The sequence below is a fragment of the Prionailurus bengalensis genome, chromosome D2 (genome assembly GCF_016509475.1).
Source record: "Prionailurus bengalensis isolate Pbe53 chromosome D2, Fcat_Pben_1.1_paternal_pri, whole genome shotgun sequence".
NCBI lineage: Eukaryota > Metazoa > Chordata > Mammalia > Carnivora > Felidae > Prionailurus > Prionailurus bengalensis.
The window spans coordinates 79,787,988-79,808,249 of NC_057351.1; the positions used below are offsets into that span (position 1 = coordinate 79,787,988).

General features: G+C 55.1%; 1 protein-coding gene across 4 annotated transcripts in view; it reads left to right on the forward strand.

The window, feature by feature from the left end:
- Positions 1–20,262, forward strand: part of LOC122493356 (phospholysine phosphohistidine inorganic pyrophosphate phosphatase) — a 119,172-nt gene that overhangs the window by 1,613 nt on the left and 97,297 nt on the right. For all 4 annotated transcript variants that reach the window (XM_043597805.1, XM_043597803.1, XM_043597804.1 and 1 more), the window contains exons 2-3: positions 16,514–16,701; positions 20,013–20,166. In XM_043597805.1, coding sequence (XP_043453740.1) covers positions 16,514–16,701; positions 20,013–20,166 — 342 coding nt within the window. The remainder of the gene's footprint in view (positions 1–16,513; positions 16,702–20,012; positions 20,167–20,262) is intronic.

Below are 20,262 nucleotides of genomic sequence, written 5' to 3' on the forward strand. Positions count from 1 at the left end.
TCACAAGGAAGAAAAAGCAAATGACCCCTAGTCATATGAAAGATGCTCAGCCTTACTTAGATAAGAGAGATGCACTGTACTTGAATGGCTCAGTTGGTTCAGCATCTGACTTCGGCTCAGGTTATGATCTCACAGGAGATCAAACTCTCACAGCCCGAGAGTTTGAGCCCGGCGCCGGGCTCTGTGCTGACAGCTCAGAGCCTGGAGCCTGCTTTAGAGTCTGTCTGTGTCTCTCTCTGTCCCTCCCTGGCTTGCACACTGTCTCTCTCCCTCTCTCTACCTCTGTCTCTCTCTCAAATATGAATGAATATTAAAAAAAATAAGAGAAATGCACATTGAAACTATGCCAAGGTGCCATTTTTTCAAGAGTATGAGAAAACTGGCAATGATGCACAACTTTGGGCACACATTCACTTGGTGAGAGTTTGCAGAAACGGACCCTGTCATACGTTGCTTGCGGAAGATGCATTTGGCATTAGCTATCAGCGGCCCCACTTCTGGAAATTTGCCCTACCTCCTACGTGAGAAAGGACATCAGCGCCAGGGCATTCACGACAGTAACTTTGTAAATAAATAAAATAAATGTAGGTATGTATGGAAATAGCTCAGGTATCTACCACGAGGGGAGCATCATGGTCCATCGGTGTAGGATGGGGGAGGTGGCGAGAAGGGAGTGAATGCAAGAGAGGTTTTGGAAGTGGGACAGGGAGGGGAGGGGAGGGGAGGGGAGGGAATGTAGGGCAGTGAGTATTGCGGGGGCCAGGGAGAAGAGGAAATAAAGAATGGCCTCCAGTGTCAGACTAGAGCACCCGAATGGATGGAGATGGGGGCGGGGAGGGGGTGAAGGGGTGCAGGGCAGGTGCCGTGATGGCTCATGATGTATGTCAAGTTCTTGGCCCAGTGCTAAACATATGATAGACCCCATGACAGCCCAACAAATATACATACATACATACATACATACATTTATTTATTTATTTATTTATTTATTTAAGTTACGGAATTTTTTTTAAGTTTTATTTTTTAAATTTATTAATTTTTTAATTTACATCCAAGTTAGTTAGCATATAGGGCAACAATGATTTCAGGAGTAGATTCCTTAATGCCCCTGACCCATTTAGCCATCCCCCCTCCCACAACCCCTCCAGTAACCCTCTGTTTGTTCTCCATATTTAAGAGTCTCTTATGTTTCGTCCCCTTCCCTGGTTTTATATTATTTTTGCTTCCCTTCCCTTATGTTCATCTTTAAGGTTTTTTTTTTTTTTTTAATGTTTATTTTTACCTTTGAGAGAGAGAAAGAGCGCCAGCAGGGCAGGGACAGAGAGAGAGAGGGAGACACAGAAACAGAAGCAGGCTCCAGGCTCTGAGCTGTCAGCACAGAGCCCGATGCTGGGCTCGAACTCACAAACCGCAGGATCACGACCTGGGCGGAAGTCGGACGCTTAACCGACTGAGCCACCCAGGTACCCCTAAGTGATGGAATTTTTTAAACTTGAAGTTTGTTTGTTTGTTTTTTTTAATTTTTTTTTCAACATTTTTTATTTATTTTTGGGACAGAGAGAGACAGAGCATGAACGGGGGAGGGGCAGAGAGAGAGAGGGAGACACAGAATCGGAAACAGGCTCCAGGCTCTGAGCCATCAGCCCAGAGCCCGACGCGGGGCTCGAACTCACAGACCGCGAGATCGCGACCTGGCTGAAGTCGGATGCTTAACCGACTGCGCCACCCAGGCACCCCTAAACTTGAGGTTTAATAACATACGATTGTACATTAGTTTCAGGCGCACAGCACAGTGATGTAGCCATTCTGTACAGTACTCAGTGCTCAACACGGTGCGTGTTGTCACCATCGGTCACCAAACATTATTACAATGTTATTGACTGTATTTCCTATTATTTCCCGGGGAGGTGAGACCACTTCTTCTGTGCTAGGCATTCATGCTCTCCTCTCACTATCTGGGGAGGTCCGCTGACAGTCTGGGGCGTGGAGGGGCTGTGATTCCCCTTTATCAGCTGAAGCTCAGGTCTTGTTGGGGTCCCAGCCTGGATGGTGCGAGGACCACGGAGACCCAAGTCTGCCTGACTCCCAGCCGCTGCGACCCCCGGAGCCACACTTAGAGACCTTTGCGGGAGGAGTGGGTATTGAGAAAGGTCAGGGGCTTCCAACAGCCCCTCCTGAGTAATGCTCCCACCCGGACCCAGGCCTGCCCAACAGATGGGTGCACAGATCCCGGGGTGTGGCAGTAAGCAGGGCTCCCCAGGCTGTTCACCTCTGTGGGTTCTGCACTGGCACCTTCCCACTCATCCCTAGGAGGGGACTGGTTTTGATTTTCTTTCACCCAGGCCGGTTTATGTAGCTGGGATGTCTCTGGTAGCGGCTATACCCGTATAAATCTAACAGCTATAGGACAGTCTTCAAACATAGCGGAGCCAGTTTGGTGGGCCGAGAGGGTGATTTCCTTCCCCAGAGCATTTAGGATTATTTTCCACCAGGGGACATGGTGCTCCCTCTCCTGGGAGGTTTTATCGCCGTGCTGCCCAGGGGCCTGAAAAACTAATGGCCTCATCCCTCTGAAACCTCCTGGGCCTCCCATGCCACAGAACCAAGTGCCCACGCCCCCTCCTGCTCCACCAGGGCCTTCTCAAGTGAGCTTTGTGGCCCTTCTCTGCCCCCTCGCCCACCTCAACCCCTTGCTCTCAGCAGCATAAAGACTCCTGGGCAGGCTTTTCACTGACGAACCCCCCCTTGTGGCCCAGCACCCACTGAGCCCGGGCCCACGCAGTGCCCGCACCACGATGCCCTCTGGCGCCCTGGATATTCCTTTTCAGCTCCTCTGCCTGCTCTTGTGCCCAGCCCCCAGCGGCCCCCCCCCCCCCCCCCCCCCGATCACACTCGGGCTCAGGGAAGCCCCACACGCCTTCCTTGTGGGTGGCCCTGGGCACGCACCAAGTCCAGAGTCCAGACACACGGTGGTAGTGAGTGTGGTGCTGGAAACTTCCCCCTGCTTCGGGAGTTTTCCATGGGGGTGCTTCACACATACAGGATGAGGATACCCCTCTTTTGTGGTGCCCGAGCCAAGCATGGGCTCTCCCAGGAACTGTTCATGGAAGGAACAGGTGCCGTCTGCCCCGGTGCTGCATGCGTTTGGCTGCTTTCTGTAGTGTTTACAGCCCCCTGCACTCGATGGGGTGGGGGGGGGGGTGCTCCTTGATATGCGTGGCTCACTTTGATGTCCTGGGGAGCTCAGTGGAAGCCCTTGGAGCCAGAGCAGCAGCTGGGGGACAGGCATGGTGGGGAGGGGACGAGGTCCTGGGGAACCTTCGTTCACCCGAATGGCGGCTCCCCAGCGCCTCAGATTTCCAGCAGCACCTTCCATTCTGGGAGCCCCGGAGGGGCCGGCTCCCCACTCTTCTTCCCAGACTTTCCCGAGTGACATGCGTCCTCCGATTTTCTGAAAGGTTCCCACTGTTTTGGAGACACAGAGCACATGGAGGGTACGAACTCTGCTTTTCCGGGGTGCCTGGGTGGCTCAGTCGGTTAAGCGTCCGACTTTGGTGCAGCCCTCTGTACTGCCAGAGTTCAGATCCTCTGTCTCCTTCCCTCCCTCGCCCCGTCTCAAAAATAAACACGAAAAATAAATAAAGAAATACAAATCATTAAGCTCTGCTTTTCAGAATGGTGTGGACCACAGTAACGGTGGTCACCAATCCCTGAAGGAGGCCTGTGATGCCCCGGGTGGGTGCTCGACCCCATAGCTACCTTCACCGCCAGGCGTGAGGTAGGGATTTGGGGCCCCTTTTTAAAGTGACTGAGGCGCAGAGATTCAGGAACGGGCAGAAGCAGAAAAAGTGGCCGGGCCAGGTTCACCCCTGGGTCTGTGTGACTCCAGGGCCTCAGTGTCCCTCACATTGCCTCACTGCCTCTCAGTACGTGCATTTGCTCCTTCATTCACTCCCCACCTGGCAGGTATTTACTGAGCGTTTCTAAACTCTGCAACACCTGCTGTAGGCTCCGGGGATGCTCCGCAGCGAACGAGGTAGATAGAGGTCTCTGCCCTCAGGAACCTGGGGGTCCGGATGGGAGATCAGTGTAGGCAGCACCCAGAAGGGCCCGCTTCAGACAGAGACCAGGCGGGCGGGGAACTGGGAGCTGGGGTGGGGGAGCACAGTCTCGCAGAGCCGCCACTGTGTGCGTTGGGGTCTTGAAGATGCCAGCTGGGCCGGGAGCATCCCAGATGGAACCGAAGGCCGCACAGGCCACACCGACTCCTTCCTGGAGCTGTGGGGGCCGGCGAGCCCTCTTTCTGCTCTAGGATTTGTGGGCGGGCGTGGTAATGGGACATCTGTAACTGGCCCGGGTCCCCCCAACAGGCTCTTTATTGGAGCCCATTCTTGGGCAGTTGGGCTCTCCGAGGGGAGCCATTCAGAGGCAGGGCCCGGCACAGCGGGGGCGACAGGGGCCGGCCCAGGCGCTGGCCAGCACAAAGGAGAGCCCCGGAGGCATCTGCATGTGAAAGGCAGGTGGGCATTTACTGCATCCTGTCTCAGGCCACTAAAGCACATCTGCCGGGCCCCGCTGGGTCCAGCCTTTTTGTGGCCGGCGGAAGAAAGTGGACCTCGGCGCAGGGCAGCTTCATAAAGCAATTCCCACCCAGGACCGCCGGGCCCACAACCCATCCTTCCAAGTGGGGCCTCTCAAGCCCCCGGGTGCACCGGAAGCGACCCTGTTAAAACTCAGGCGCCTCCCAGCAGGTTCTGGAGCCGCGAGGGACTGGGCCAAGGGAGCCTTGTCCGAAGTCGCCACCCTGCAGACAATAGGACTGACCCCTCCCCGATGCCGGGCCGCCCTGGCAGCGTCCGGCCGTAGGAGTGGCAATAATAATCGCTAGGGACCAGGGGACAGCCGGGAGCCTCACCTTGCTGCCTCATGCCATCCTCCCAGTCATGGCCCAGCACCTGCCAGAGGAGGCCCTTTCGGGATGTCAGAGGGGGCGGCCACTTGTTTGAGCTTGTTTAAGCCAACAGGAGCCACTCTGTCTTCAGAGATGGCGCCAGGAGAACACGACACCCTCTCCTGGGCCGTGTTCTGTCTGGTTTTGTAACTTTTACAGTGTCAGCTTCAAAAGTCGTAAGTGGCCCCCTCCTCGCGAACAGTCCCGCAGGTACGTGACTGTGTGGAGTAAAAAGTCCAAACCCTCGTCACCGGCCCTGGCCCACGCGTCCCCCCACGGTGACACTGTGCTTCCTCCCACACTCCTTCCTCTGTGTTTCCCCACAAGCACAGAGGACTTGAAGACACAGTGCCCCCCTTTCCTGACATCACACCGTCCCTGCCCCCTGCCCCGCACTCCTCCCCCAGTTCTCACGGCTCACTGGAGGCCGAGTCCCTGCAGATCCCGAGCTGGGGCGTTCCGACCCTTATGTAGCCTCAGGGCACTTATCCCCCAAATGAAACCCAGGGTGGAACCCCCCCAAATTAAAAAAAAAAAAAGAACAGTGTTTGACAAGTGTATATTTTCTCCGTTCAAATCTACAAATGATTATGAAGCCAGTCAGTGATCACGGTCAAAGTGTTTTGATGAATAACAATATTGAAGTCTGGGCCAGCGGGAGGCTCAATGGTTCATAGGTTTATAATTTCATATGTGTGGCTGGGAACAAGCTGCTTGTCCGTCAGGAGAGGAGGAGGGAAGAAATTAGTTTACCCAGACTGGAGTGCTCTGTAGCTATTCAAAAAGAGCGGGGTAGGGACGCCTGGGGGCTCAGTCAGTTAAGCATCTGCCTTCAGCTCGGGTCATGATCTCGTGGTTCCTGAGTTCAAGCCCCACATCGGGCCCTGCGCTGACAGCGTGGAGTCTGCTTGGGATTCTCTCTCTCCCCTGTCTCTCTGCCCCTACCCGGCTCGCGTGCTCTCTCTCAAAATAAATAAACAGACTTTAAAAAAATAAAAACAAAAAAGAATCGTGCACGCTGACCCACATGGAGGGAAACTGAGGGATGCTGGATGGGTGTGTGAGACCATACCGGACAAGAGCTGTTTCTCGGTTTCTGATCTCAGCATGGGTGCACAGGGCCACCACGTGGAAATCAAGCGTAGCCAGGCTGCTGGTTCTGGAACAGAGTTAATGGTGTATCCCACCCGTGCTGCCTCTGGTAGGAAGCCCCTGCGGATTAGGGGGTCACTGAGGCATGGGTTACTCAGGGGGCTCACAAAAAGAGTCCGTACGCCTCCTCCAGCACCCCGAGGACGTACGGGGAAGCCATATTGGCAAACCCTGCCTGGTCCCTGCCCGCAGTGGAGTTCAGGGCGATTTCCCATGACCGTGGGGCTGGCGGGATGCTGCCCACGTATAGAGGAGGACCCAGAGACGCAACCTTGCTTAAAGATGCCTCATGAGGAAGAGTGGGGCCCGTGCTGTCCTCAGGGCAAGCTCTGCCTCTTACCTGTCACCTGAAAAAAGGCAGGGATACCTGGGTGGCTCAGCAGATTAAGCATCGATTTTGGCTCAGGTCGTGATCCCAGGGTCGTGAGTTTGAGCTCCACGTCAGGCTCAGCGCTGACGGTGCAGACCCTGCTTGGAATTCTTCCTCTCTCCCCTTCTCTCTGTGCCCCTCCCTCGCTCGCTTTCTCTCGCTGTGTCTCAAAATACATAAATAAATTTTAAAAGATTTCTTTTTTTTATTATTTATTATTTTTTATTATTGTTTTTTTAAATAAATTTTTAACGTTTATTTATTATTGAGAGACAGAGCATGAGCAGGGGAGGGGCAGAGAGACAGAGAGGGAGACACAGAATCCAAAGCAGGCTCCAGGCTCCGAGCTGTCAGCACAGAGCCCGACATGTGGCTCGAACCCACAAACCACGAGATCGTGACCTGAGCTGAAGTCGGCCGTTCAGCCGACTGAGCCACCCGGGCGCCCCCAGATTTCTTTTTTTTAAAGTTAGGTGTCAGCTTTTGTGTGTGAGAGCCTGGGTTTTGAGTCCCGACTCTGTCCTGTGATTGTGATGTGGTCTTGGGCAGGTTTTATAGCCTTTTTGTGCCTCAGTTTCCCACCTGTGTCATGGGGGGGTGTAAGTTAAGTGAGGTGTTTTCTCTTAACCACCATTTTGCTTGTCCCACATCTAGAAGCTAAAGGAGTATGTTGTTGCTTGAAGGATCAGACGGTGGTCAGGAGGTGGTTACTTAGCAAATAAGTCTTTGAGTTGTTGAACTTGGTGCTGATTTCAACACGAAATCATTCAGCTCTGCCCAAGCTGCTGTACTTTTCACATTTGTATACATTCTCGTGAGGCCAGTTCATACTAAAGGGTTGTCGGCCCTCTGAACCCCAGGTCCTCATCTGTGAATGGGGATATCGACCGATCTCTCAGACTGTCTTGAGAATTCAGTGTGAGCCTGTGGACGATGCACTGGGTGGTTGGGAGAGGTGCTGGAGGCCAGTCACCGGGAGCTTTGGCAGCTGCTGTCAGGGTTCCCTTTGTCCCAGGTGTCCCAGGATTGTTCATCAGGACGGTCAGCCCTGGATTTTTGCCCCAGCCTCCCTTTGCTGGGTTGAACTTTACACTCTTTCTTAACGGTGCTCTCTGGGCTCCCTCACCTCCTGGCCCCTTCTGGCCCTGGTTCACTGGGCATCAGGCTTCCCCCCAGACTGCCTGCTTCGAGGGCCCAGATGTCCCCAGCCTGGGCTTGCCAGGGATGTGATTGGTGCTGTCACTACCCATGTCTTCACTGGTATTCATTTTTTGTAATATGCCACGTGCTTCTGATATGGTTATTATTTCATTTCATTTCATTTCATTTCATTTCATTTCATTTCATTTCATTTTTAGGGGTGGGGGGACAGGCAAGCCAGGGAGAAGGGGAGAGACAGAGAGATAGAGAGAGATTGAGAATCCCAAGTAGGTTCTACACCGAGCCCGATGTGGGGCTCAGTCTCTCACAACCATGAGATCATGACCTGAGCCCAAATCAAGAGTCAGTGTTTAACCAACTGAGCTACCCAGACGCTCAGTTATGTGGCTTTTCAATATAGTCTTCATGATAGCCCCATCAGTAGCTACCGTTAGTGTCCCATTTTATAGATGTGGAAACTGAGGTTGGAGAGGGTCGGGTCACAAGCCTCAGCCACACATTCAGAGGTGTGGGCAGTAGGTGTGTTGCTTTCTGAGTCAGGCTGCCACCCCCTGCCACCTGACCTCGGGAGCGCCTGGCCTCTGTCGGCTGCAGCTCCTGGCCCGGACCAGCCTCTGATGGTGCTCAGGGAGGACTGGCTGGCAACTGGTTCTCCAAGGTTGGGAGCGGTCCAAAGACACCTTGCGTCCCTCTGCACCTCAGTCTCCCGTTTGGTGAAATGAGCCGTTGGTCTAACGCTATGCGAGGTCTCCTCTGGCTTCTGGATTCCCTGGCACTTGATTCTAAGTTGTGTTTATTAATAAATAGTAAATCGATGCCTGTGGGCTCAGCACGTCCCTTTGGTCTGAGCTCCGAGGCTCGGGCAGGTCAGAGGGAACATGCTGGATGGCAGTCCCAGGCACGGGGAAGGCAAACCTCGCGTTTCACAAGGGCTCTGGCTTTGGAGCCTGCCCGGTGTCTGACCTCCTTGCTGTTCCCTGAGGTCACTGGCCGGCTGGTCCCGACTGAGAGGCCCAGCCAGGGCCCGGCTGCGTGCGTCACCACGTCCCTTGTTCTCTCTCTTCTCTCCGTCCAGACTTTGGACTCTGCTTCTTGCCTGGACTCTGACAACACAGTGATGTGCATCGCTGCCCACAGAATGAATGTCGGATGGAGACTAGGGAGGGACTTGAGGGCAGGGGAACAGCTGGCTGTCAGCCTAGCCGAAAGGTCTGCCCTGCTGGGTCAGTGGAAGGAAAGGGGAGGTGGAGCGGGTCCAGCCTGAGCTACTGGCAAAGGCTGTTACTGGTGCCCCTCGGTGTTTCTAGACCGATGGTCACACCATCATGTGGGACGGCTCACGGCGTGCCCGGTGCTGGAGAGCAGAAGACCAGGCACCTGTTACCCCATTTCATGGCTGGGATTCAGGGACCCCAAGAGTCTGGCCTTTGGATGCCTCCTGGCCAAGGGCATTTGCAAGGTGCAAGTGCAGGACCCCAGCTGGGAAGCCAGACCCGATTCTCATGGGCCCAAAGCCCTTCTGCTGCTGCTGTGGCCACCGGCGGCTCCCTGACCCCAACTGATTCCCATCATTGGAGCCCTCGGGGAGCTGGGCTTGTCCCCTCCCTGAATCAACACGGGCACCTCTTGGTATGCACGAATGACTGGGTTTTTCTACAGCAAAACTGTTCCTGTTCCACTCCTGGGCTCCTGTTTGACCTTCTATTTTTAAGAATTGGGTTCTTAGGGGCGCCTGGGTGGCTCAGTCGGTTAAGCGTCCGACTCTTGGTCTCGGCTCAGGCCGTGACCTCTCGGTTTGTGCGTTCAAGCCCCGCGTTGGGCCCTGAGCTGACAGCGCAGAGCCTGCTTGGGATTCTCTCTCTCCCTCTCTCTCTCTGTCCCTCCCCTGCTCTCTCTCTCTCTCAAAATAAATACACAAACTTAAAAAAAAAAAAAAGATTGTGTTCTTAGAGCAAATAAGTACTTCGTAGGATTCAGTTCTTCCAAATGTGTGTTCTCAAGTGCTGTGGCTTTCCAAAAGACAAGCAGCCAAAGGTGTCAGAGTCAGAGAGCGCTGGCACCACTACGGGGCCCTGCTGCCTATGCGTCTTGGTGCCCGTAGGGCAGCCGAGACCGATGTTCGCCGCCGGCGGCCTTGGCCGGGTGCTGACGCCCGAGTTTCGGTTCGTAACAGCCCCCTGAGGTGTCGTGAAGGTCCTTTTCCTCTCTGGGGGAGACCGAGGCATAGTTTTATCTCTCTGCCTCTGTCCCCCTTTAGTAGTAACAGGGACCCTCCACTCCACCAGAGAACGTCTTAGTTGTGGCCCCTGGGGCAAAGCAGGCCACCGAAAGGGGGTGGGGGACGTCCCTCCCCGCCCCTCACCTTCCTCTCCCCTCCTGGTGTGTTTTTCTGGCATCCCTCGGAGAAGGTTCCAGGCTCCAGCCGGGAGGCCACAACTCCAGCCCAGCCCGCGGGCTTCCTGCAGCTCTTGGGGGACCAGCCCAGGGATGAGACAGGATCAAGGAAAAGCACACTCAGCTTTCTCTCCACGGGGAGAAGTCACCCACCCCCTCTGCGTGCTAATCTCATTTGTCGCTGGAAGTTTGACCTGCCAGCCAGGAACCACCCAGGAGCCCACTCGGGGCTCGGGGCCTCCTCCCCACACCGGCCCGGAGAGGTCTCTCCTCGGGGGGGCGGGGGCGCGCGGCGATTTGGAGTCTGGTCAGCCTGGCCTCCCCGACCCTCCGCACCCTCCGACTCAGAGGCTCCCGGTGGGTGCAGGGGGTGGGAACGGGGGTGGGGGTGGGGGTGGGGGGTCCCGGCTGCCGCTGCTTGCTGACAGGGTGGCCGGGGTGAGGGGGGCGAGTGCCCCTGTGTACTCTGAGACGTTAGGGCGGGTAGAGGGGAGGCGAATAAGGCCGGGGCAGCCTGTCCACAGGCCACCGGCAGGTGTTTGCAGCTGGCACGTAGTGAGCACTTACTGTGTGCCAGGCCTCTGCAGGCACATTACAGGTTTCGCTGGAGCCTCATAATGGGAGGCAGGTGCTATTATCATCCCCGTCTTACAGAAGAGGAAACTGAGTCACAGAAGGAATGGCACGCTGAAGGTCCCACAGCCACCGGGCGGCAGAGCTGGGACCCCGGCCACGGTCATCAGCCTCTGAGGTGCGTCCTGGTCACCACGTGGCCACCGGGCCCACCGCCTGGCAGTAGAAGTCCTCTCTGGCACGTGTGTGCCACAGCAACTCACTCCAGCCCCTTGCACGTAGGCCCAGCCTCCTGTTTACCTGTCTGGATGCATCCAGCTCCACTGTGCTTTCTCTTCTGGAATCCTCTAGAAACCTTGCACCAGAGACAGACGCTGGAGCAGCGGTTGAGCAGTGGGGAAGCAGTACTGCCCGGGGGTGGGCTTCGCTGTGAGCATGGGGTTTCTTCCTGAGGTTCCCTGGGTACTGGCGCAATGTGGTTCCATTCCCCGGTGGGCCCGTCAGATCTGGAATTTGGGTTATTTAGGTGCCCCCCACAGATAGGCATTGCCAGGCTCCGAGGGCTGTGAAAGCAGAGCCGAAGTGGGGCTCTGCCTGGGCGGGCATGGGATGGGGTCTGGGGGGCTTCCTGGAGGAAGGGAGACATGAACCAGGCCTTGAAGGCCGAGTGAGATTTGGCCGCAGAGGAGGATGCGGCAGACTCTGGGTGGCTTACGGTCTCCCTGGGTCACACGAAGGTGACAGCTTCCTGAGGGCCAGAGGGGAGGGGTGGAGGGAGGAGGGAGGACGGGCCCAGTTGGGAGAGTCTTGTCTGGGGCAGCAGCCTCCTTGCCCCCTGTGTGGTCTCCCCTCCCAGCCCCGCTGTGGCAAGCCGGAGAGGGCAGCGGGCTGGGGAGCTCTGCCAAGGTCGGTCGGGATGGCCAGGAATCGCCCCAGCGCTCTACTTGCTACCGAACGATAATGAGAGGGTTTCCATTATTTTCGGGTGAGCGCCCCTGGCAGATGCCGACAGCCAGCAGATGTGTGAGGTCCGAGGTGATTTGCAAGGGACCAGTTCATGTGATGCACAGTAATTGCACCAGGCGACGTTGTCACTCAGAGGCTTGTCCTGGCCTGCCGGGATGAGGTAAAGGTCAGTTCAAAGATCTGGTGTGGCCGCCGGAAGTGGGGGCAAGTCTCACTCTCGTGGGACTCCCGGGGAGGGGGCGGCAGGGTGAGGTGGTGGCCGAGGTCTCAGAAAGGCGGTCTGGCTGGAGCCGCACCCTGGGATGCCAGGGTCCTGCGGTAGGACCCCCGTTCTAGGGGTTCTTGGGTTTTGGGGGTGGGGATAACTCCTGGAGCCGGGCCCAGCCTGTGGCTGAAATCCTGTGGCTTTGTTTTCCTGAGCTGAAGGCCTGAAGCCATGCCTGCCTGGGGCTTTCCCCACATTCGGAATTCTTGTGTTCCAGGCCTCGTCAGGCCAAATCTGTGACATCTGGCAAGGATGGCAAGGACCCTTCCCCCCCAAGAGATGCTGAGGGTTTTGTTCGTGGGCTATCTTAGTCTGTTTGTACCGACACATCGAGAAACCACAGACAGACGTTTGCTGGGAAGTCCGGGATCTCGTGCCTGCAGCATCGGTTTCTGGTGACACTTCTCGTCCTGGCTTCTTGGTGGCACAGAGAGAGAGGGCTCTGGTGTGCCTGCTAAGGACACGGATCCTGTCCTGTCACAGGACAGGTGTGACACAGCGTCAGGACAAGTGTCCTGCCACACTTGTGGCCTCATTATGTCCTGAGGGCTTTCAACATAGGAATTTGCAGGGTGGGGGACACAACTCAGCCCGTAGCATTGGCCGTCCTGGGCCTTTCCTTCAGCGCTGATCCATCATGTTGCACTTTCTGTCCCCCGTGCCCCACGCATGCACCTGGGCTGCTGGGTCTCGCCTGGGCACAGCCCTTCCCTGACTGGAAAAGCACAGGCCTGCACACGCCACCCCTGTGTCGTCGGTTGATAGCTTGCGGGCTCTGCTACTTAGAAGCTGCATGACTTTATAGGTCTGCCTCTTGGAGCCTCCGTTTTTCTCATCTCTGGAATGGGGATGATGGTTTCGGTCTCTCGGCTCGTTACTCAGCTCGTTCCTGGCCCAGGGGGTGCATGTAGGGAATACAGACTGCGTGGCTTTGGACGAAATCAGATCACAGGTATTGAGCCCCGAGGCAGGGCTCACTGTAGTAATTTGTATTCATACTTTACTGTTCTAAGGACACACGTTTCTATTATCTGCAGTGATTACAAGAAATGGAGACGGGATCTGGGACTCTTCTCAAATGGTCAGAAAGGGGGACGAACAGACCCACAGGGAAGGGATTTCCCAAACCTTTTACAGTAGGTTTTTCAGGGACTGATCTAATCCTAAGACTAGTACTTTGATTTTAAAGCATGTGGTTTTTTTGGGTTTTTTTTTGGAGTTTATTTATTTATTTTGAGAGAGAGTGTCCAAGGGAGGGGCAGAGAGAGAGGGAGAGAGAGAATCCCAAGCAGGCACCTCGCATTGTCAGTGTGGAGCCTGACATGGGGCTCGAACCCACAAACCTCGAGATCGTGACCTGAGCCGACACCATGAGTCAGACGCTTCACCGACTGAGCCACCCAGGCGCCCCTAACGCACGTGTTTTATGAACTCAGGTTGGGATTTCAAAGGGGACCTGTGGCCGTGGCCAAAGTGTCCCGAAGTCAGTTCTGTTATTTGCTCATTTGTCATCGGCGTCTGAAGTTGCACTCTGAATAGCAGATGTGAGGCTCAGTCATCTCACTGTCACGCCGATTGTTCACTGTTCTGAGAAGGTCACATCATCATTCATTAGCACTAATTAGTCCCCCGACACCCCTGCACCTCTTCCCTCAACTGCTCCATTAACTTGGGTGCGAATCACACGTTCCAGGCGCCAATCAACGAAGATCTGTCCATAATGCACAAGGTGATGCTATTAGTTACAATATATTAACTGCCTAATTTAAAAATACAAAAGCTATCTTTATGAAGGGCAATTAACCACTAACGTGATTGATAATTCATAACACTCTAATTAGGAAAGACAAATATTAAGAAAGGACTGAGCCACCTGGGCTGTTGATTGAGACATTGTTAGCCTCTCGGTGTGTGTTCACTCTGTCATTGGTAGATCTACGGATTTCTTGCCAAGTGGCACCTGTCAGCCCCAGTGCACGGAGGGTCAGGAGGCTGATCTTAATGTGGGAACACGTGTTCTCCCCGCTGAATCCTGCCTGTTGCCAGCGGGGCTTGTGAGGGAGCTGGAGGCTCAGGACACCCTTGGGGGAAGCAGTAAGTGTACTAAGCAGGGTCCCTCTCGCCGGCGGTCATTTGGATTTTCCATCCCTCAGTCATTCAGCAAATGCTTATGGTGAGCCTGCCTCGTGCCCAGCCCCGTGCGAAGCACTGGGGATGCCGAGGAGAACGGACCAGATGTCATTCCTGGTCTCATGGTGCACGCAGGTCTGGGAGAGAGACAGTAAGCAAAGCTATAAATCGGATGATTGGCGATGCCGGCTAGTGTTATAAAGAAAGAAAAATACAGATAGGTAGTATCTGTATCTTCTCCACCCGGAGAAGGGGACGCTGGACAGACATACCACCTTTCCCCCAGTTCTGTCATCGCTAAGGAGTGTTGCATTTGGAGCTCCCTCCACCCCAGGATGGAGTAGATTGCCTGAGGCATCCCTACCCGCTCAGTGAGCCTCCTTTCCAGCTTCATTTTCTGGCTCAGCTTCCATCTACCCAAGGCTGCCAGAAGATTCTGACACCTGACCGGCTCCCAGGAGGGCAGGGCCTGCCCCGCACCTGCTCCTCCGTCCCTGTGCTCCGCCCACCCTTCCCTGGCCTTCTTGTCTGTGCTGCAAGAGATTCTCGTTGGACCTGGCTCTTCTGGGAAGTCTTCTCTGAGACCCCATCCTGGGATGAGACCTTTCTGTCCTCTGGAGCCCCTTTGGCTTTGTAGGCCACCGTGGATGTGCTTCCTGTTCCTGACTCCACATCAGTTCCAGGATCTGCTTTGGGGTCGAGTAGGAATGAGCCCACGTCCCTAGAGTCTCAGATCCAGGAAGAGGAGCAGAAAGTCCTTGAACTTTCTGAGACTCAAATGTCCTTAGTCATCAAGCAGGATAAAAAGTGTCACTGCTAGGGTTGGGGCACAGTAGCACTTTTGGTTGGGTCTCACTTATTTGCCCGAATGGAGATTGAGTTCAAGCGTGTAGTTCTGAGTAACTGGGTCCAATCTGTGTGTTTACTTCTGCACACGGGGCCGTCTCTGAGCACGCGATTGGAGCCCGTCTCTCTCGTACATGAATATCTATGTCTAAATAACAAATGTTACGTACTTAACACTGGATTAAATGTATTATTTATATTACAAAAAACTGTAAAACTTGAAAGGGTGGCTGAAAAGTAAAGGTGAATTCCTGCATGTTTGGAGACCGCTGACGTGCGTGTGTCCAGAGATCTGTCTATGAACAGTGCTGGGTGACGATTAGCGTACCTGGTTAACTTTACTAGGGGTTTCCCGGGCCTCCCGACTTGTGGCCTGGTGTCTTTTCCACGATCCCACGGTGCCGAGTAGGACTGCTCCTTTGTCCCGGCCACGGCTTGTCCAGAGAGGGCTGTGTGTTCTGGGCCAGGGCCCGTGTGGACTTCCCCCCCTCCTACTGGACCCCTGGCTCGTGGGCTCAGCCATGCCAGCCTCCTTTCCTTCCCTGTGCCGGGCGCCCTGTGCCCTGTTCTCCCTTCAGGCCTCAGCTCCCGAGCAGTCTCCCCACCCACTCTGGTCCCCATCTGTCTCTTCATCCCATCCAGTCCTTCAGAGCACCTCTCTGTTCGCAAATCACAAATTCCCCTTCCTTTGCGAAGTTTCCCTCCCGCCCACCGGATTGTGGCTCCAGGGGAGTGGGGAGCCTGTCTGCGGTCAAGGTTACGGTTCGGTGCCCTGGCCCAGCCAGGCCACTTAGTAGGTGCTCAGTAACCTTGTGGGAGGTTGCGTGTTATTGCCTGTGGGGCCTCTTTACGCATCTATGTTGTGGCTTTGGGTTCTGAGAGCCTGCCCAAGTGCAGCCAAGACGGAGCGGGTGTCCTGTAAGAGAAGGAATGTGGGTGCTGCTGACCTTTCACAGCACCTCAGGGTCACGTCAGGTTAACGCTGGGCCTGCAGGGGATCCCCGTGTCCTGCCTGTCTACCCGGGATCGCCCTGGGTGACAGGGCACCTCAGTGATCGCCTCAGTGACGCCAATGAGAAGACACAGCCGAGCTTGGTCCCTCAGCCTTCGCACTTTAGGGGAAATACGGATCCCGAGTGACTTAGGCACACGCAGCTCACATGACAAGTGGAATTGCTAACCATGGAATGGTATAGAGAAGTTGCTGCGGACATGCATAGGTGATCTCCAGCCGGGCCGAGTGGGACCGGACGGTGGCGGGGGATCTCCAGGGGGTCTCAGAAGGTGGGAGAATTGGCACGTGTAGAGAGGCAACGTGTCTCAGGCAGAAGGAGTGGAGGAAATGTGTCCCAGGCGAAGGGTGTAGAGATGTGTCTCAGATGAAGAGGTGGGGACGTGGCCCAAGCAGAGGGAGTGGGACATGTCCCAGGAGGAGGGAGTAGGGACGTGTCCTGGGCACCAAGCTCAGTGAGGATGGAAAGGAGGGTTGTGGGGCCTGTCGGGGCTCCCTGGAAAGGGTCAGCCCTAGTTTGGCATCCCCGTCCTGACCCCAGGTCAGCCGAGGCCCATCTCTGGGAGCCACGGTGGCCTGGCCTGCGCGGAGGGTCCTGACTGCCCTTGGGAAGCTCCCATCTGGCTTCCTCCTCAGAGGCCGCAGGCTCTGAGGGCCGACAGCACCCTCTGCCCGTCCTGTTCCCACTTCCAGACTGAAGCGGTCCCAGCTGAAGGTGAGGTTCTGCACCAACGAGTCACAGAAGTCCCGGGGGGACCTGGTGGGACTCCTGCGGCACATGGGCTTCGACATCTCTGAGGGCGAGGTGACCGCCCCGGCCCCGGCCACCTGCCTGATCCTGAAGGAGCGAGGCCTGCGGCCACACCTGCTCATCCATGACGGTAGGCCTGCTGGGCCTGGGCCTGGGCCTGGGCCTGGGGCTGGTGGGGGTGGGGGAGGGTGTCCCTCTCCCCTGGGCCAAAGTCCTGGAAGGACACGGAGAAATTTGGCTCCTGCTGGGGGCCTGTGAGATGGAAGCTGAGTGGGCTTCCTGCTGGGGACCAGGCCCCTTCTATTCCCGGCCTAATAGCAGAAGATGAGGCACGTTCCAGATGCCTCAGGAACATCCTGAGCCTGCTCTCTTTGATCTAGAAGGGACCGAGGGGGCAGGGAATTGTCACGGGGCAAAGTTCTAGCTTCTAGGGTTGGTGGGGGTGGGGAGAATGAGGGCTAGATTGAAGCCTGCTACCACCCCCTACTCCCTCCCTGCCTCCCTTGCCCCCCCTAACCGCCCCCCCCCCCCAAGCTTAAGCTCTGTTGGTGAAAAACAGCCCTGCTCTCTGGCGAATGGCACAAAGTTTACATCCCGATCTTAGTCTAAAAACAAGGAAAGAGCCCCTTTGACCCTCGGTGCGGAGTTCTTCTGGAAAGAAGTGGAAGGAGCAGTATTATCTGGTACCTTCTGAATATTTAAAAAGAGGAAACATAAGCAGTGCTTCGGAATTCAGGACACTTTCCTGTCGATGCACCGAGCCCTCTTTCTTCCCCCGCGCTTGGTATTTTTATTTACAAACCACTGGCAGAAGGATACTTCTCTGCCTCCCGGCAGGAGCGGGGGGCCCCCAGAGTTTGAGGGTGCTCCCTGAAAGGCCCGAGTGTCAAATCCATAGCTCTGGTGCCAGTCAAGGGCAATATGCCCAGGCTTTAGAAATCCTGTTTCTCAAAAATCCTTCCTCTGTGATCTGGGATCACGGCCAGGCCAGCGTCTTTAGAACAGGTCCTCAAAGAGAAGGAAAAACTTGAGAGAGAAAATCCCTGCCCCTGGGGCAAAGGGAGGGTTGGGGGTGGAGTGAGCAGGGAGGGAGGGGGGAGGGTCAGCATCTGCCTCTTAAGGGCGCAGAAATTAGAGCTCGCGCTGGCTGGAGGGGCAGCCAGAGTGGCCGCTTGGGCTGCAGTCCTGCCTCTGTTTTCAGACTTGGAATCTTTTTCCAAGTTTTATTGTTGATGAATTCTCCCCCCCACCCCCCCGCCCCACCACCAGCATTTTATTATGACATTTTGAAACATACAGCGAAGCCGAAGGAATTTTAGTTGGAAGATTTGTATGCTCGTCACCTTGACTTTACCAGTGACGTTTTTACTGTATTTTGTTCTTCATGCGCCTGCCCGTCCCTCCGTCCATCTTTTCATCTTATCTTTTTGATACGTTTCAAGGTAAACGGCAGACATTGGTACACATCCCCAGAACTTCAGCACATCATTAACTAGGGTTCAACATCTGTTTATATTTCTTCTTTCTGATAGGAAATTTATGCACGGTGAAATGCAGACCTCTCTAGTGTACTTCTGAGTTTTCGCAGATGCGAAACCCGGTCACGATCAGGATCTAGAACTTAACCATCACCTTGAAAGTTCCCTCACGTGCTGCCCAGTCAGTGCCCATCCCCTCCTGCCTCGGGGGTACCTAGTGTTCTGGTTTTTTCCCTTCCGAATAGGTCTGCCTTGTCTAGAGTTTTATATAAATAGAATCATACAGCATCCAGTTGTGTCGGGGGTTCTCCAGGCCACACTCAGGCTTGATGATTTGCTAGAAGGACTCACAGGGCTCAGAAAAGCTGTCAGACTCAGTCACAGCTTCCCACAGTGAAAGAACACAGCGTGAACTCAGTAAGGGGAAGAGAGGTGTGGGTGAACTCTGGGAGAATCCAGGCGACCTTCCAGTGGTCCCCTCCCGTGGAGTTGCCCTGAGATGCACCTGATTCTCCCAGCAGAGATGTGTGACAGCACCTGTGACATGTTGTCACCCAGAGAAGCTGACTGGAGCCTTGTGCCCAGGGTTTCTATTAAGGGTCCCTCACGTGGGTCTGTAGCACCTGGGTGACTAACCCTGGCTGCTCAGTCTCCAACCCCCCAGGGCCCCAGGCTTACAAAACACTCTTTTCTGGTGGAATATTCCAGGGGCTCAGAGGTGATCTCCCAGGTGCTGGTGCAGGGCCTGTCCTGAGGACAGCCTTTCTTTGGAATTTGCAGGATCCAAGCAGCCCAGGCCTGCTGGGTTTTTGTTTGTTTGCTTGTTTGTTTTTATTAAAAAAATTTTTTTTTAACATTTCATTTATTTTTGAGAGAGAGAGAGAGAGAGACAGAGAGCAAGTGGGGGAGGGGCAGAGAGGGAGAGACAGAATCTGAAGCAGGATCCAGGCTCTGAGCTGTCAGCACAGAGCCTGATGCGGGGCTTGAACCCAAGACCCGTGAGAGCATGACCTGAGCGGAAGTCGGACGCTTAACAGGCTGAGCCACCCGGGCACCTCTTTGTTTTGTTTTGTTTTTTAAGTTTATTTCTTTAGAGAGAGAGAGAGAGAGAGAGAGAGAGAGAGACACCAAGTGTGCAAGCAGGGGAATGGCAGAGAGAGACAGAGAGAGCGAGAGAGCGAGAGAGAGAGAGAGAGAGAGAGAGAGAATCCTAAACAGGCTCATGCTCAGCGCGGAGTCTGACACAGGGCTTGATGTCATGACCCTGGGATCATGACCTGAGTGGAAATCAAGAGGCAGACACTTAACCAACTGAGCCGCCCAGGTGCCCTGCAACTTTCCCTGTTTGATGGAAAATTGGGGAGGGCAGAGAAGGTGAAGGAGGAAGAAGCTTTCCTCAGGGGATTGGAGAGCCAGGCCAGCAGGGGTGAGGCCTTCCTAAGGACAGGTGAGCTAGGCCAGCAGGGGTGAGCTTCTCCTCCTTCTTTTCAGCCTGTGTGTGTGTGTCCCAGCTCTGCTGTGTTCAGTGGCATGGGGCTGGAATGCTCGATGGTTCCTAGAGTCTGGGTGCAGCAACAGCCACCCTCTAAAGGTTACCAGCAGCCGGATTTGACCCTACATCCAGGGATCTGTGTCTTCCAGGCGAATCTCTTCTCAGTTGCAGGGCTGTGGGTTTCCTACCTGTGGTATTGAGCTGGGTAGTCCCTGGGGTGATGCCAGTGTTGGGGCAGGGACCCCCAGGGCGGGCCCGTCTTTCTCCTAACAAGCCCTAACTGTGGAACATTCCTTCATCTGTACAATGGGAGTAACAGCCCTTCCTGGTTCACCTCCCGTACAGCTGTAAGCGTCAGGAGGAACATCCGAGAAAGGGGCAGGGCCCACGTGGCAGGCAGAAGGGGTCCCTGGGAGGAGATGGGAGGTAGGCCACGTCACCCCAGGGCTTTATCCTTTTTTCTCTTTTCAGGAATCCGCTCAGAATTTGCCCAGATCGACACGTCCAACCCGAACTGTGTCGTAATAGCAGACGCAGGAGAAAGCTTTTCTTACCAAAACATGAATAAGGCCTTTCAGGTGCTCATGGAGCTGGACAATCCTGTGCTCATATCTCTGGGAAAAGGGTAAGTCAGCTTCAGGAAGAGCGTTTCTGGCTGCTTTGCATGCCGTTCTGTGGGCCTGTGCCTTAGGGAATCAGTAAATGGTGCAGAAAAGTGGGT